At 38.0% G+C, this 17,457-nt stretch overlaps 1 protein-coding gene across 1 annotated transcript in view; it reads left to right on the top strand.

Annotated features, from left to right (window-relative positions):
- Positions 1 to 17,457, top strand: part of TRDN (triadin) — a gene marked incomplete at its 3' end in the record, with an annotated part of 647,190 nt that overhangs the window by 45,073 nt on the left and 584,660 nt on the right. Inside the window, exon 2 of the mRNA XM_082250910.1 lies at positions 14,970 to 15,179. Coding sequence (XP_082107036.1) covers positions 14,970 to 15,179 — 210 coding nt within the window. The remainder of the gene's footprint in view (positions 1 to 14,969; positions 15,180 to 17,457) is intronic.

The following is a 17,457-nucleotide window of genomic DNA, read 5'->3' as shown; positions in this document are numbered from 1 at the left end:
ATGAAACTGATTCACTCGGTTTTTTTTTGTGATTAGGTGTGATTGGTCAAATCAAATCACATGGTACAGATTGGCTGTAAATGGCCCTGTCTGTACCATGTGATCACATTGACCAATCATAGCTAGCAACACAATTGTACACAATGGATGGCATGAAAGGAAGCCATCCATTGTTAACAACTGTCATGTGACCTGCTGTGATTTTCACAGCAGTCACATGGTAACGGCAGTGAGCCGATACACTGATCAGTCATTAGCTGGGTCCAATGGACACAGCTGGTAACAGATGCGTGGCCCCGCAATCGGCACCTTCTGGGAGGACATCATATGAGACAAATGTTCCTCCTGGCCCTCAATCTACTATGGGCCGGTTTGGAAAGGTGTTAAATACGCATTCTTTAGCCTATAGAATTCTGTCCCTACCAATAACAAACTAGTTGGTTGTGTTTACTTCCTAGGTCAAAGGTTCCTAGTCATCCCCTGAATACTAGTATACATAATGGTTATAAAATAAGCCTGTGTATAGTGTTTCCACAGTATTGTTTACTAAGGAAGATGAATATCATTGCTAACCTCCTATCAAATGCTACTTACTAGGCTGCCATTTTTTTATTAGTTTCAAAATTTTCTAAGGAACCAGCCCACACATTTTTAGGCTGCTGACTTCTCCATCTGAAACAAATGGCAAGTAGTATTAGGTCAAAATGACTTCAAGACTCCTGATATGCCTAATTGTTCTGGATCATTGACTTATAATGTAATAAAGCCCTAAGGTCAACATGACAGCCATGCAACTGCCATTTGTTGTAGAAGGAAAAATCAGCAGCCTCCAGATTTCTATCACGGTGCACGTACAAGTAGAAATTTGCTAGACATAACTTTGTGTACAGGGTATTGACTACTGGACAGTGAACAGATGCCTACTGTTTGCGCTAAAAGTTGTAATTGTATGACAAATTGTTTAAAGTCATCAAACTAGTTCACCAACTTGAATGTGGCAGATGTTACAAGTGCTGTATTAATGACATGTTATGATACAGCACAGATGTTTGCGCATATCCATTACCATATTTCCAATGTAACTAGGTCCATTACAAAATTGTTTTAACTATTTATTGCTTTTCGTATTCAAAACAAAGTCTGCAAACGATACCATAGATTAATGACTTGCTTGCAGATTTATGCAGTGTTTGAAGTCAATTTGTAAAGAAGGCAATTAGAAATATATATAGATAAAATTATACTCTATCTTATCCATGCTCGGACTAAAAATCAGTGCCAGACAATAACAGTTGTGTTATGTGGTCATTGTTTTTTTATCAGCACGATTGTTAAAATTTGAAATATAAAATACATACTTTTAACTTAATAATTCAGTTCACCCAAAATGTAAGTTTGTTTTTTTTTGTTATTATTTCTGAAAGACTCTATAATGGAGATCTCTGTGTTTGAGTTTTTAAGTCTGCACACCCGATACGGACAAAATAATGGGTTACTCCTCTCTCTGATTGATTGCATTTATTTTTTATCACGAGGAATGCTGGGGAAGTACTGAAACACACAAAGGTGGGTGGGAGCATCTGAAACAACAGGGCAGATTGGACCGGAGTCACAAATTGTGGCAGGTAGACCACTTTGTTAGAATATCCAAAACATAGCAAAAATGACACACTTAGGCTACCAGACACTTCCAATAACTAAAATATCATTTTTGCCGTGACCTCGTATTTCTAATCCATAGCAGAGTTTATACATTTTTAGTTTTTTTACTCATGGTCAGGCCTAAGACTAATTTAAAATGTAAAGTAAATGACAGATCTGAAAAACATTCTCCTTTGGATAACACTGAAAATAAAGAAGTCATGTCCAATAGTGCCCTCAGTAAGGTAATAATGGTTATATAACAACACAATAAGACAGCCAATAGGGAGTTTTTTTCTGGTCTGCAGAGCATTAATGAGAGTAGATATGTTTCTCTTGTACTATGGCTTACTGTATTGGCTTACTGTATTGGCTTACGAAGTCATGCCCACTGACGTAACGCGTATGGGGGGAGGAGTCTGATGTCACCCGCGGCCGCCCGGCATCATCTGCGCTTCTGACATGTACACATTTGGCACTGTGTTAGTGCATTATATGTGAGTGTTTCCATTATGTGGTTTTAAATAAACCTATTTGTACAGAGAGCATTAGATCTTTTTCCTCTTTCCATGATTTATGCCATTGAATCCACTGTCCTTCACGGAGTAGAGACTACATACAGAGGATCGTAGCCATTTGTATTTCATTGGTTGGCCTGATGACCCCTAGTGGTTGATTTGGGGAGGTGAGAGGCAGTAGTTTTGTTGGTGGATGGGCTGTCACATTTGGAGCTACTCTGCATGCCATTCATCTTTCTCCACTGAAGGCTGTCTTATCTGATGACTGATCTGCTCTACTCTTGGACCTTTTATGGAGTTTTATGATATATATGTTGTATATGTATTTTATACAGTTCATATTCTTTAGTTTTATTATTATTTTATTATTACCATTTTTTATTTTTATTTTATTTTATTTAGCGCTGCACTATTTTTCATTACACATATTTTCTGAGGTTTTGGGTTTGACCTTTTCAGTGTTCAGCAGCTTTATTATCAGGGCTTCATTGATCGAGCGCTGAATAACTTTTTGTATTTTGTACTCTTTATTGGAATTGCCTTGTTTGCTATGGTGTCAATTCGCACCACTGTGTTGCGTTGGTGTGCACTGAAAAAGTACTGCATGCAGTACTTTCTATCAGTTCAGCAGGCTGCTGTGAAAACCCTCAAATTCCAACACCATTTTAAGAATAAAAGTTCATGAAAGGTCACTTGTAACATTTCAGTAAAGTTAAAGCAAAAAAAAGTGTGATGCACTGGGATCAGCACTTTAGCACTGTGTCCTCCAAGCACACACCAGCAGCTGTACTTTTAGTGCACCTGCTGGTGTGAATCAGCCCTTATAAGTCAACTACAAACAAGTAACATTAGTAAGCAAACCATTGATTCAGGAAACATTGCAGCTGTGCTAAAATCAGAATCCTTTCAGTTCAATTTGACATGCTTGCAATCAGAGTAGAGGAGTAGTGTATTTTCCAGTGATTCTCCTGTGATTGTAGCTTGTTTTCAGATGGCTCTGTGCTATGCAACCTTCCCCTTTGAGCACTACAAGAGTGGTACATGAACATTTTAAACACATGGCTTATATTTTACTGGGATCAGATTTGAGGTCATTCAGAAAATGATATCAGCAGCTATAGAATCTTAGCAAATGGGTCCACCATCTGCACAGATTGATGCTAGGTTGATAATTAAAGCTAATTGGCAGTTATAGTGTGTCCCTTGAGTCAGTTTGATGCTGAACTTAAAAAAAAAAAACACCACTAAATTCAGTTCTAAATTCATGTGAGAATCATTAAATGTATGTTTACTTTGAACTAGAATAAGTAACTGTCTATCCTATAATCCCCTGTGTGTACAGTACACTGGGTGAAGGAGGGGCAACATTAAGAGTCAATGAGACTCCACTGCTGCCCATCGAATACTATAGACTTTCTGAAAAAAAAAAAAAGATATTATCATTGAAGTGCTGCTGGTATTTATTTGTCAAATCACAGGCTGAGATTCTAGAGCATTTTATTGTTGAGTATAGTTTGCAGTGAGGTTTTAGAAGGATGCAGGACAAGGATATTCTGTCAGTTAGGGGTGTCCCAACACTGGCTGCACAGAACAACAAATCCGCTGGTAAGTAAAAAAAAAAAAAGATCTACATCTTCATAGTTCAACTGTGTTTTTAGGTATGTTTCTTGACTTCACCTCTAAATGCAAAAAGTTCAGAATTTATTACAGTGTATTTTTAAAGATATGCAAATATGAATAATTTCCTCTCCAGGGTTGAAATACCAAATTTGTCTGAAAGGAGTGTCTATGCTTTTAGGCATCTAATGTAGAACCATATAAGTCATTTATGCAGAGTACTATGTTGCAGTGATCATCTTACACATTATTTGTAAACTAGTACAGATGTCTGAGTATAAACCATGAAATACAATTAAATGTTTACATGAGCTCAAAAAAAAACTTGATCTGCTAAACACTCCATAAAACCAACTCTTAAATCTTTTCGCTATTTTATACATTGTCACCCCCTATCTTCTGTTGTCAATTTATTTTTTCAAAGGCATTTCAGTTCTCCCTTTTGGCTGACTGTTAGCAGTTCAGCATTTTGCTATCACAGCTGTTCATGTTAACACCCGGCCCATAAATCTGTCTCACAGTACAGTACTTTGGTTTCATTATGGATTCAAAAGGCAAGATTCTCAACCGCACTAAAATAGATGCCGACATGGAGGAGTATTGTGACAAAATAAGAAGCAATTAAGCAAAAAGATTGAACTGTAAAACATTTTCATTACACAGTCTTGGCAAGGAGTCTACGTGTCGATAAGGCAACAGTTTTTGTAAATAAAGTTATGTATTTCTGAAAAGTCGAATTATTTAGGTTGCATTTCTTATTTATTAGCCAAATATTTTGTTGTCTGTAAAGCTGGCACAATGCCTAAACATATCAGATATAATTCTGGTCAACAGCTCATTTTTCATCCTATTCATGGCAGCGTAATATAGATGCTTTGCTTATTCGGCAGTATTATGTACTTCTACTATAGTGATATCAGAATTGCTATTACTGTTCAAACTTTGGTTCCTGCACTTGATAGTTAATATTTTAGTAGTCATAACCCTACAGGCTTTTTATACAGGGATGTGGTAACTTTGCAGCTAGACGTGTAGATTTATTTCATTTATCTCATCAGTAAAAACAAATTGTATTGCCTCCACATCCTTAAAGTGAATCTGAACCTAAAAACAAAATGAAAGATACTATAGCTTACCAATCCTTAGATACGATGGCTGTATTTACTTTCTTAGTTCAGACGTTTTTGCCTTTCTTTTCACCTGATGATCCTGCCAGTAGGGTACTTACAGTTCTGGGATAAAAGTGCTTACTCATCTTTCCATATCAAGACAATAGAAACAAGAGAGGACTACGGCACCCTGATACTCTCCTAGTCTATAGAGGGGCATGATTCTTTATTCCTGTAGAGATATCTGAGAGCAGTGTAATTGATAACAGTCAGCATGAGAAGAGGGCACTGGAAATTATCAGCTGACAAAATATCTGGCAGGATCAACGAGGATTTTATTTTTTTCAAAATGAAAAGCTTTTATTGAGTAATAAAGTTACATACAAATTAATTAACGCAGAAAGAAAACCAATGTGTATTCAATGTAACATAGTCATAAACATTTCGATATGAAATTACCTAAAGGCACAAGTAATATAACACATGAAAAATCATGCTACAATTAGAAGCATGGATGATATGGAATAACATTCAATTAACATGAATTCAATATAGAAACAACACATGTGGCGTCTCAGAATGAGTTGCAACTTAAACACTCTTCTACCACAAGCCTATCGAAAAAACCAAAGGGATGGTTGATTCGAGAGGTACACCGGAAAAAAGACGAGAGAGGAGAAGGAAGGAAGAGTAAGGAGTTGAATTGCAAAGGAAAAGAGACATCTCAATATGTAGGCCTTAGTGTTAATCTGGTATATCAATCAATCATCAGATCTTTATATGTCTTGGACACAACAAATGATTGCCAAGGTCTCCAAAGCTTGTGAAATCAGTCAGTTCTTTCTAATTTTATCACAAAAGTCTCCTCCATATCACATATCAGAGACACCTTGGAGAGCCAATCAGAAATAGAGGGTAGGATTTTTTCTATTTCTCAAATATAACAAAATCATTCCAATGGTATATTTAGCAAACCAAAAGGGACCACAATAAGGGAAGTTACTTGCTTGGATTTACAAACATTTTATTAAAAAAAATAAATCAAAGAACTGGCAGCGAACCTACCCTTTTTAATTTTTTTTTTTTTGTGGTCATAAATGCTGTTTAAGAAGGAAGATGCTAATCCTTCTTTTTTATACCAAATAACCCCAGTCTCTTTATCAATAGGCTCCATCTCTTTGAAAATATGATAGCTATAAGGAGGTTAGATTGCAGGTGAATCTGAGGTGAAGTTGAGCCCCCCCTCTTCCTAGTCTGCTAGTGCCACCATGGTAGAAGGAAAGAGTCAGGGTCCGGACTGGCGGCAGGTGAAGGCACTAGGGGTGGATCCTCTGTGTCAGTGAGGGATTGGCGTGGACCGTACTAGAGGACCGGTTCTAAGTTGCTACCGGTTTTCACCAGAGCCCGCCGCAAGGCGGGATGGACTTGCTGCGGCAGTAGCAACCAGGTCGTGTCCCCCGGTAACGGCTCAACCTCAATGACAGCTGAGACAGGCGTGGTACAGTAGGACAAGGCAAAGGCAAGGTCAGAAGTAGCAGAAGGTCAGGGCAGGCGGCAAAGGTTCCAAGTCAGAGGCAACGGCAGAAGGTCAGATACACAGGCTGGGCAAAACACAAATCGCTTTCTCAGGGCACTAAGGCAACAAGATCCAGCAAGGACAGGAAGGGGGAGTGGGTTTATATAAGAAACAGGAAACAGGTCACAGGAAACAGGAAACAGGTCACAGGAAACAGGAAACAGGTCAGAGGAAACAGGAAGGGAGGTTTGGACCAGGCACCAATTACTGGTGCACAGGCCCCTTAAATTTCAAACAACCGGCGCGTGCGCGCCCTATGGTGCAGGGGCGCACGCGCCGGGAACCACGTGAGTGGGGAGCGGAGGAGGGAGCCGGAGCGGGCACAGGTGAGTGGATCTGGAATGGACGCCGCGAGCGCTCCGGTCCAGAAGCAGGGACCGGAGCGCTCAGCGTTACAGAAAGCAGGTTAGAGATACATAAAGCTTTTATAAGTGTTAGGGATCCCACTGCAGGAATCTTGTGTGAAGAGGTAATGTGTAAAATATTGCCCACACCATAAGTAAAAAGAAAAAAAAAAGGACAACACAGATCTCAATAACAAAACATGCAGTAAAAACCACTGCATTGCACAATTTTAACTGCATGTTTTTGTTACTCAGATTTTAGTAAATATTTGAGATTCTCTTTTAGGTGTGCCAGACATTTTTTGCTTATGGATTTGTGCAGTGCCTTTGCTGGTCATGCCCTGGGGTCAGGGGCAGGATTACCAACCATCAGTATATTTACTGACAGTTTGTAAAAATCTGTGATTTTTACAACTGTCTACAAATATCAGGGGCTGATAATTTGTCATGTTGCGTTGACTATTGTAAGTGTAAACCAGTTAATTTACTTGTAATGGGTATTGTCAGTGTTTCCACATTGTATTTATCCTGTTTAACCCTCTTAGCGGTATTCCCGAGCGTGGCTCGGGGTTAAATTTCAGAGCCAAAAGCGGTAACCCCGAGCCACACTCGGGGTACCACCAGAAGCATCGCTGGATCCTGTAAAAGAGGTTACTTACCTTGTCACCGGGATCCAGTGATGTATGCGAGCGGTATGCGGCGGCGGATCTTCCTCCCGATCCTCTCCGTCCCCCGGCTTCCGTCTCCTGTGACGTGACATTCGCAGGGGGTGGAACCGGCGGAAAATTCAAATGTAAAACACACCAAACACACTGATACCATTCAAAATAAAATAAATTCACATTACATTGCCCCCCAGTGCCCTTTCCTGCAGTTTTACAGTACTTTTTTGTATATATATATATATATATATATATATATATACATACATACATACTTTAACTAATTTATAGTTTTTTATTATATTATAATTTATTTTGTGTTTCAAACTTTATCATACCCAAGATGTTATAAAGAAGAACGCACAGTAAAAAAAATAAATATGTAAATAGTTGGTTTGGGCTGCTCATTCTCAAGAATTACATGCAAAATAATAACCTAAAATCCGAAAGAATCTTACCGCCAGGGAGGTTAAATAGTGACATTTTTCAGGTTCTCAGTAAAACAAATGTGCTTCATCGGTCAATTGTCCATGTTTTGTCAGTAAAAAATGCTGCGGCAGGTTGGCAGCACTGGTCAGGTGAGAAAGGTAAATGTGTGGGATGAATGAAATAAAATATTTATGCCCCCACTTTATGGGGACTGGAATTAGTTGACTGGGGCGTGTATTGGGTACAAATGAAACCTACTGTATAATAAGTTGAAATTAATGCAGAAAAGCATAACCATTAAGACCAGAGGTCCCTATCTCTGTGGTGAAAAGGAAGTTCACCAAAAAATTGGAGAACCTGCCTATATTGATCTGATCATTATAGGCAATCACCCTAATTTCTCAAAGATATTTTTTCTCCATTGTTATTATAATTAATCCCAAATGTTTACAGCTAGAATATGCACCCTTTAAATTTCAGTTGCAGGGGTCTATGTTAACCATAAAAGAAAATGACACAAGAGCCATCTGTGTGAAGGGGTGACTTCTAACTACTGTACCTTCAGGAGAAATGGGATATTTCTTTGACTCACACAAGAAAGTCAATGCTGTAGTGATGATGTGATCACAAGCTTTAAGAGTACACTCGTGATGAGTATATGTCCACTGTCCACAACTAGCACTTTTATCAGTTTTCCATTGAAAAATGAATCACATGGAATAAAGCCATTCACACCAATCTTGTTACAATCCTTTCTTGGTCTGAAGCAACAACATAATGGAATTCCTTTTCATCCTTGTTACTACTTTTGGTTGTTTCATACTGAGAAACAATTAAAAGTTCAGCTGTCCTTTTAAATCTGTTTAATTGTTTTAAACTTGGACAAACTTAGACTCAGGGACCATAAATGGAATGGCAATGATGAAAAAAGCAAAACACCCATAGTTCTACTGTACAGTGTCAGCTGTTATTTTTAAAAGATGACTGACAAAGTATAAAGGCTACATCAATAAAAAAAAAAAAAAAGACATAATAATAGAAATGTGTGAGTCCTGTGGCCGTGTAGCTGATTTGTATTTGTTAAAGTTAATTCATGTGTGTACCCCACTGGGCTGTGTATAATTTAAATTATACATTTTTGGTACGATAATGCATAATATTTCTAAAATATTATATGTCATATTGGCTTATTCTGCAAAATTACCTTTTTTTGTCAACTAAGTACTGGCATCAAAAATACTTTTTTATCACCTGTTCGTTCTAACAGCAGAAAAGATACTGGATAATCTGTGAACTTTTACTTAGGTCTTTAATAAACAGCTACACAAAGCAGAATGCTGTGTTCAAAAAGACTTGCCTCAAACACAACCTAACATTTGATAAATATAACCCGCCATCTGTCTTTTGTCCCATGGAATGTCAACTTCTCAAAGCAGTTACAGTCTTCAAGCTGCTGGGTTTAAAAATAGGTTTTATTTTTACGTGAAACATATAGAAATGTCTTGGCCATATCCTTTCAACTCCAGTTTATTTTTTGTGCATCGTCTATCATTCAGTAAATGCCAGGTTTCCAAATTCAAAGTTGGTCCTAATACTTGTGTAGTTGTGTTCTTTAGAAGTAGTATTGTTGAAAATCATAATGATGCACAAATGCTTCTTCGCACTATGATAGAAAAAGAATGTGTCTCAATTTCTCTCAAGTAACCATTCATTACTGATTCTCAGAAAAATAGGTCAAAACTTCAGGACATTCCATAAAAAAACAAAACAAAATAAATAAATAATATAAATATATATATATATATAGATATATATATATATATATATATATATATATATACTGTATATTCCCTCTCTATTTCTGTATATGAGCAGACAACAGGTCCAACCTGGTGATTGTAGGAATCAGTTTAGTGGGGAGGCTGAGACTGGGGCAGCTTTTTCCTAAGAAAGAATGTTGTTGGTTATACTAAGCAACCCATGCATGGGGAGAACACTGTATTGTTTTGAGTAAATAAAAATGAGCAAAAGCCCTAAAACACTTAGAGGGGAATTTATCAAAATTGGAGTAGCTAGAATCCTGGAGCAGCAACCAGTCAGCATCAGTCTTTCATTTTCAAAGCTTGACTGAACAAGCTGAAATAGAAGCTCATTGATTGCCACGAAAAACTGTTTCAGATTCCATTTTTCTCCAGTTTTAATAAATCATCCCTATGTTATTGGACAGAATTGGACAGAATCCTTGGTAAACTCTCCATTTTAAGACAACCCAACTCAAAAATGTGTGTATGTGTGTATATATATATATATATATATATATATATATATATATATATATATATTACAGTATTTCACAAAAGTAAGTACACCCCTCACATTTTTGAAAATATTTTATTCTATCTTTTCATGTGACAAAACTGGAGAAATAACACTTTAGTGAGTGTACAGCTTGTATAACAGTGTAAATTTGCTGTCCCCTCAAAATAATTCAACACACATGTTGTTACCGCTGGTAACAAAAAATGAGTACACCCCTAATTGACAGTGTCAATATTTTGTGTGGCCGCCATTATTTTCCAGCACTGCCTTAACCCTCTTGGACATGGAGTTCACCAGAGCTTCATGGGTTGCCACTGGAGTCCTCTTCCACTCCTCCATGAAGACATCACAGAGCTGGTGAATGTTAGAGACCTTGAGGATGCCCAGAGATGCTTAATAGGGTTTAGGTCTGGAGACATGCTTGCCCAGTCCATCACCTTCACCCTCATCTTCTTTAGCAAGGCAGTGGTTGCCTTGGAGGTGTGTTTGTGGTCGTTATCATGTTGGAATATTGGCTTGCGGCCCAGTCTCCGAAGGGAGGGGATCATTCTCTGCTTCAGTATGTCACAGTACATGTTGGCATTCATGGTTCCCTCAATGAACTGTAGCTCCCCAGTGCTGGCAGCACTCATGCAGCCCCAGACCATGACACTCCCACCACCATGCTTGACTGTAAGCAAGATACACTTGTCTTTGCACTCTTCACCTATTTGCCACCACACACACTTGACACCATCTGAACCAAATAAGTTTATCTTGGTCTCATCAGACCACAGGACATGGTTACAGTAATTCATATCCTTAGTCTACTTGTCTTTAGCAAACTGCAGGCTTTCTTGTGCATCATCTTTAGAAGAGGCTTCCTTCTGAGATGACATCCATGCAGACCAATTTGATGCAGTGTTCGGCATATGGTCTGAGCACTGACAGGCTGACCCCCCCCCCCCCACACACACACACACACACCTTCAACCTCTGCAGCAATGCTGGCAGCACTCATAAGTCTATTTTCCAAAGACAACCTCTGGATATGACGCTGAGCACGTGCACTCAAATTCTTTGGTTGACCATGGCGAGGCCTGTTCTGAGTGGAACCTGTCCTGTTAAACTGCTGTATGGTCTTGACCACCATGCTGCAGCTCAGTTTCAGGGTCTTGGCAATCTTCTTATAGCCTAGGCCATCTTTATGTAGAGCAACAATTCTTTCAGATCTCCAGAGAGTTATTTGCCATGAGGTGCCATGTTGAACTTCCAGTGACCAGTGTGAGAGCGTGAGAGCGATAACCTCAAATTTAACACACCTACTCTCCATTCACACCTGAGACCTTGTAACACTAACGAGTCACATGACACCAGGGAGGGAAAATGGCTAATTGGGCTCAATTTGGACATTGTCCCTTAGGGGTTTACTCAATTTTGTTGCCAGAGGTTTAGACATTAATGGCTGTGTGTTGAGTTATTTTGAGGGGACAGCAAATGTTTACACTGTTATACAAGCTATACATTTACTACTTTACATTGTAGCAAAGTATAATTTCTTCAGTGTTGTCACATGAAAATTTAGAATAAAATATTTACAAAAATGTGAGGGGTGTACTCACTTTTGTTAGATACTGTTTATATATATATATATATATATATATATATATATATATATATATATATATATATATGTGTGTGTATGTGTGTATGTACTGTATATATCCATATTTGGGTTTGGGTGCATTTTAAGTTTTTTTTTCTATATAAAATTTCTCAAAATTTCCTGGACAGTGTTTAGGCCTTTGGTTGGAGAGATGGGCCCAATTTAGAACAGTGAGCTACAGGCATCATTTAGTTGCTACTTTTTGCAATTGAAGAAATATTCTCCAACCCCATTCACAGTTGAAATACACCCATGTTTGGGGCATGTACGTAAAATGTCTGTCCTTCTTTAACAATGAGATCGGGAATCATTGTTCCAGTAAAAGTTACCTATTAAATAATATTGTTGCTTTATGGATAAAGATGCTCTCCTTTCAGACACTATACATATTATTCTACCAATTAAATGTAGCTAAAGATTGACTTATGTTAGGTATACTGCATTCAATTATTCACAGATCTGCCATCTGTATTTTAATTTTCGACATATGAAAATAAGCCACTTACTTGAGCCAATAAAATATTGTTAGTGAGCTGAATTATCTTTTTTTATCGCAAATAATTGATTTCTTTGAACAGTGGTCATTAATTACTGAGAAAGCATGACATCTTTAATATTACTGTAGTCTTTATTTTATTTTTTTTACTAACTAATAACTTGACATTTACCATAGGTGGAAAAAGATTAATAAGGGTCACACTAGCAATATTAGTAAAAGGCATTTAAATTAGATTTCCTATAGTACATGTCATAGCTTGTGACCATAGTTCATCATTAGACAATAAGCCATCACCTCCTTTTTTTTTTTTTTTTTTTACAGTAATTAGGTACAGTATTCACTGCGTGATGTGTTCTATGTTAGACAAAATATGAACACTTAACTTTAATGGAAATCTGCCTTATGTCAATAAATTATTGAAATTTGTAGGATATATGATAGAAGAAACTGGAATTTGTTCTTCTCTCTGGTGGAATAAATACACATCTTTCATAGATTCATATTGGTTTAATTAGATTTGATGTTGCTAAATGTATGTGCTCCTCTCAGGGCAGAGCTGAGCACATAGGAGAAAGGACACATGACAGGGTGGGCTGGAAAGCAGGATAATGATTAAGAATGGCTGAGGAATGGTTTTGGGATATGATGTAGATAGCAGGAAGGAGGTAGGCCTAGCTTAGGGAAATCTTAAGGAGGAACATGGTGGGTAATTTGGACCACCCATCCATCCTCGTGGTTGATGTATGAATATGGATATGATTAGATGAGCATAGGTTTGGGAAACTGAGGTATGGGAAGAGAATAGGGGTCTTGTGGGGCATGTGATACTTTTGTCACAGCATCAGCATCAGTCTTTGATGGTGCCAAAAAGTATGATTGTTGGTCATGTTTGGATGGTTGGTTTAACCTTAATTTTCTTACACACAAATACGTATGTATGATTATGTGGTTTTCATGAAGGAGGTACTTACTAAGGTTTATTCCAGGTGAATACTGGTGTAAAATTACCATTTTGTACCCACTGAGTTTGGTTGTAAATGACTGATGGCCAGTAAAGATTTTCAATGGAACTTGACATTGGGTGGTACTGTCAAGGACTTGACTTTAATAGTTATATTTAGACTCTTGTTAGTTTTTGAAGAATTGGTGTCTAACTTATGTTATTGTTATTATCTTGTTATTTAATAAATGATATGACCATAATACTCTAACAAAAATAATTTGTGTCAAATTGTATCTATGATGTTTAATGTAAAAAAAAAAATGATATGACATACATCATTTGTACAGGAGCCATTTTTGAATTTTAAACAAATGTAGGTTCACTGCAAGATGGCAATTTGAAAACATGTATTTAAAGAAACAGGACCATTTTTAGAATATCTAGCATGTTTATAGCAGATATGGTCCACTTATCATGCCAACTAAGGCAGGACTTAGTTTACATCTATCAGGATCCTGGTATTTCCACTCATAATTCACCAATAAAACTGCTATACACTTTGTATATTCTGGCAGTATTTTCTGACCTTTTTCATCCTTTGGGAAGAAATATATTGACTAGTACACCAAGTAAGAGATGCAAATCCAGCATGCAGTATTTGTTGCAGTATTTTCCCAATCAGGAGCTAATTCAGTGCCAAATTACAGACAAAACATCATGCATTGTTTTGCATACAGTGGAGAAAAGTTCGAACCTCTTTCCATATCTGGAATTCTTTCCAACAGGAAGGCAGAAATACACTGAATTCATTTTAGCAGAGAGGGTAAAAGTTAGAAGATCTGAGAGTGTTTTTATTACTGTGCCTTTGTGTTCTGGTGACAACCACACACAACATTTCTTGTGTGGGTGCTACAGAACGTGAGGAAGCCTCTCCCCTATGGAGCCACAAGGAAAAACAAAAACCTGACATACATTTTAACTCTTCCCCTTTCTATCCAAAACAAAAAAAAAAAGCTGGAATTGATTTTGATTTTATAGTATAGTCTAACCCCTGTCAATTTTTATTTGTCATCTGTATCCCGTTGTGGAAATTTCCCTTCACTTCCTGTCCCACAGCCAAAAGCAAACGTGAGAGGAAATTCCTCCAAAGTGAGTCCCTGGCTAACATCAGGGTCACCAGAACTAGAGACTAGTTTTGCCTGTAGTTATACTTTAACATGCCATAATACAGAAAATAATTTTCCAAAAAGGGGACAAACCTTTCTTGACTCTATCTGTTCACACAGAAAGAAATATAGTTTTTAAAGACGAAAATAAAGTAGTTAAACATCCATTCTATATAAAAAATAAATACATAAAAGAATCCATACTTGTATGATATTAATATTTGTGATTTAAACATTTGTATGTGAAAATTATCCTGCACTAAAGAAGAAAATGCAGTTAACATACAACTTAGCATATTAACCTTTATGTCTGTAAAAGAGAATCTTTGCTTAAGTAAAAATAATGTTGTGCTTTTTTCTAAAGTCCTGGTAACATAACATTACCTTTAATGATTTCTTGAAAAATGTGTACTGATTTATAGGCACTGAATTTTCATTTTGAATATTATACTTTGTCCAGGTCACATTCTGTGCTGCTAACACTGTTGATTTGTCATATAGGTCGGACATCCACCACCACTACCACGGTTTTAGATGGCAAAAATGGATCCATTCACAAACCGCCAATCAAGTTGACAAAATCAGTTTCTCAGGACCTCAAGACAACATTCAGCTCCCCAGCAGCATGGCTTCTTGTTGTTGCCCTTATTGTGACTTGGTCTGCAGTGGCCATTGTCATTTTTGATTTAGTGGACTACAAAAGTTTTTCAGGTAGGAATGGGTTTTTCTGTTGATCTTATGTAGGATTAAACATTACCATTGCCCTCCAATAAGTGTACACCAGTCAGCTTTGTATCCAACTTAATGTATGTAATGAAGTATTAATTATAAGGTCATATTTGGAGATGAAAGCAACCCTACTATCTAAAGTATTTTTTCTGTTTTATTTCTACACAATCAAGCTTGGCTAAAATGAATAGTTTATTTATTTTAAAAAGAATCAGTCGACATTGGGTGCATACAAGAATCTAAATATTCAGTCCCTAAACTGTAATACCTTATTACTGCAGCTTGCGCCTGAGAGGGCAGTGCGCTCCCTCAGGGTAGACTCCTCCACTCTGGGACAAGACATGTACATTTACTACTGAATTCTGTATTTATTAAAATGCTAACAACACACACACACAATATACACTGCTCAAAAAAAAATTAAAGGAACACTTTTAAATTAGAGTATAGCATCAAGTCAATTAAACTCCTAGGCTATTGCTCAGGTCAGTTAAGTAGCGGGGGGGGGGTTGTTAACCAGCTTCAGCTGCTTTGGTGTTAACAAAGTAACAATGGGTGCACTGGATGGGCAACAATGAGATGACCTCCAAGACAGGAATGATTTTACAGGTGGAGTCCACTGACATTTGTTTCTATTACTCATTCTTTCTGACTGTTTTTCACTAGTTTTGCATTTGGCTAGGGTCAGTGTCACTACTGGTAGCCTAAGGCAATACCTGGAACCCTTTAGAAGTTGCACATGCAGTCCATCTCCTCCAGAACGGCACATCAATATGTGCAATTGCCAGAGGGTTAGCTGTGTCTTCCAGCACAGTCTCAAGAGCATGGAGGAGATTCCAGGAGACAAGCAGTTACTCTAGGAGAGCTGGAAAAGGCCGTAGAAGGTCCCTAACCCATCAGCAGGACCGGTATCTGTTCTTTTGTGCAAGGAGGAACAGGATAAACACTGCCAGAGCCCTAAAAAATTACCTCTAACAGACCACTGGTGTGAATGTCCCTGACCAAACAATCAGAAACAGACTTCATAAGGGTAGTCTGAGGGCCCAACTTTCTCTAGTGGGCCCTGTGCTCACTCTTCAGCACCGTGGAGCTCGATTAGCATATGACATTGAACTCCAGAATTGACAGGTCTGCCACTGGCACCCTGTGCTATTCACAGATGAGAGCAGGTTTTCCCTGAGCACATGTGACAGACATGAAAGGGTCTGGAGGAGCCATGGAGAATGTTATGCTGCCTGTAACATTGTTCAGCATGACCAGTTTGGTGGTGGGTCAGTAATGGTCTAGGGAGGCATATCCATGGAGGGACACACAGACCTCTACAGGCTAGACAATGGCACCTTGACTGCCATTAGATATTGGGATGACATTTTTGGACCCATTGTCAGACCCTAAACTGGTACAGTGGGTCCTGGGTTTCTCCTGGTGCACGACAATGACAGGCATCATGTGACGAGAGGATGCAGCCAGTTCATGGAGGATGAAAGAATTGATACCATTGAATGGCCCCCATGCCTCCTGACCTAAATCCAAAAGAACACCTCTGGGACATTATGTTTTAGTCTATCTGAAGCTGCCATGTTGCCTTCCAGTCTTTTCAGGAACTCAGTGATGCCCTGGTCCAGATCTGGGAGGAAATACCCCAGGACACCATCCCTTGTCTCATTAAGAACATGCCCCAAGGTTGTCAGGCATGCATAAAAGCATGTGGGGGCAATACAAACTACTAAGTACCATTTTGAGTTGCTGCAATGAAATTTCAGCAAAATGGACTAGCCTGCTGCATAATGTTTTCACTTTGATTTTCAGGGTGTCTTTGCATTCATTAAGTTGATAATTTTAATTTCCATCAACCTACGATGCGGCATCCTTTCAATCCTAACACATTACCCAGTCCATGTCACTATAGATATCCAGCATGATATTTTCCCCTTTGAGATCTGATGTGTTTTCAAACTGTTCCTTAAATTTTTTTGAGCAGTATATTTTTTTAGTTTACCTTTGAGGGATTTGCAGTACATATACCTTTTTTTTTTCTTTTCTTAATCCATCTAGGATAACTCTTGAATTTGGACACATACAAGAGAGGTATTTCATCTAGAGTCAGGCATTTTGTATCCATTTATGTCACCTGTCTAGACAGATGAGGTTTATTTACCAAAGTTGGAGAGTGCAAAATCTGGCTCACTTCTGCATAGAAACCAATCCACTTCTAACCTCAGCTTGTTCAATTGAGCTGTGGCAACACAATCTGGAAGCT

This window comes from Pelophylax lessonae, assembly GCF_965119305.1.
Source record: "Pelophylax lessonae genome assembly, chromosome: 3".
NCBI lineage: Eukaryota > Metazoa > Chordata > Amphibia > Anura > Ranidae > Pelophylax > Pelophylax lessonae.
The sequence above is the reverse complement of the archived record's forward strand: the minus strand, read 5'-3'. Positions and strand labels throughout refer to the sequence as shown.